This window comes from Sinocyclocheilus grahami, unplaced genomic scaffold (assembly GCF_001515645.1).
Source record: "Sinocyclocheilus grahami isolate Dianchi unplaced genomic scaffold, SAMN03320097.WGS_v1.1 scaffold88228.1, whole genome shotgun sequence".
Lineage (NCBI taxonomy): Eukaryota > Metazoa > Chordata > Actinopteri > Cypriniformes > Cyprinidae > Sinocyclocheilus > Sinocyclocheilus grahami.
The window spans coordinates 1-571 of NW_015530964.1; the positions used below are offsets into that span (position 1 = coordinate 1).

The 571-nt window shown below is 54.8% G+C and overlaps 1 protein-coding gene across 1 annotated transcript; it reads right to left on the minus strand.

Moving 5' to 3' along the window:
• Window positions 1–6: 6 nt before the first annotated feature.
• Window positions 7–567, minus strand: LOC107581159 (ATP-sensitive inward rectifier potassium channel 12-like; the record flags this gene model as incomplete). The annotated part of the gene is made up of 1 exon (XM_016266703.1): window positions 7–567. A coding segment is annotated over one exon (561 nt), but the record flags the coding sequence as incomplete, so codon positions are not given.
• Window positions 568–571: the final 4 nt, after the last annotated feature.

The following is a 571-nucleotide window of genomic DNA, read 5'->3' on the forward strand; positions in this document are numbered from 1 at the left end:
AACACGCCACATTAAACACAGCTTCCCGTCGCGCAACGCAATCACAGCGTTATGCGAAAACAGCAAGGTTTGGTTTCGCTTCTTCGGACGTGCCATTTTGGCCATGATGGTGCCAATCATGAAAGAGTCAATGATGCATCCAACGATCGATTGCACCACCACAGTTACGATCGCTATGGGACACTCTTCGGTCACGCAGCGCCAGCCGTAACCAATCGTAGTTTGGGTCTCGATTGAGAACAGGAACGCGCCGACGAAACCCTCGACGTGCAGCAAACACGGTTTCCACGGCTTTCTGCTGCTCTCGCGATCTTTATCGAAGTCCCCGTGCGCTAAAGACACGCTGTAGAAGATCAAGCCAAACACGAGCCAGGAGAACAAGAAGGTGGAGCAGAATATCATCAGCAGGTACCGCCAGCGGATGTCCACGCACGTCGTGAAGATGTCCGCCAGGTACCGCTGCGGCTTGTCGGCCATGTTGGTGAAGACCACATTGCACTGACCATTCTTCTTGACGAAGCGGCTCCGCAGCTGGCCGTGGCCGGACGTGGAGATCTTCCCGTTGTAGCCG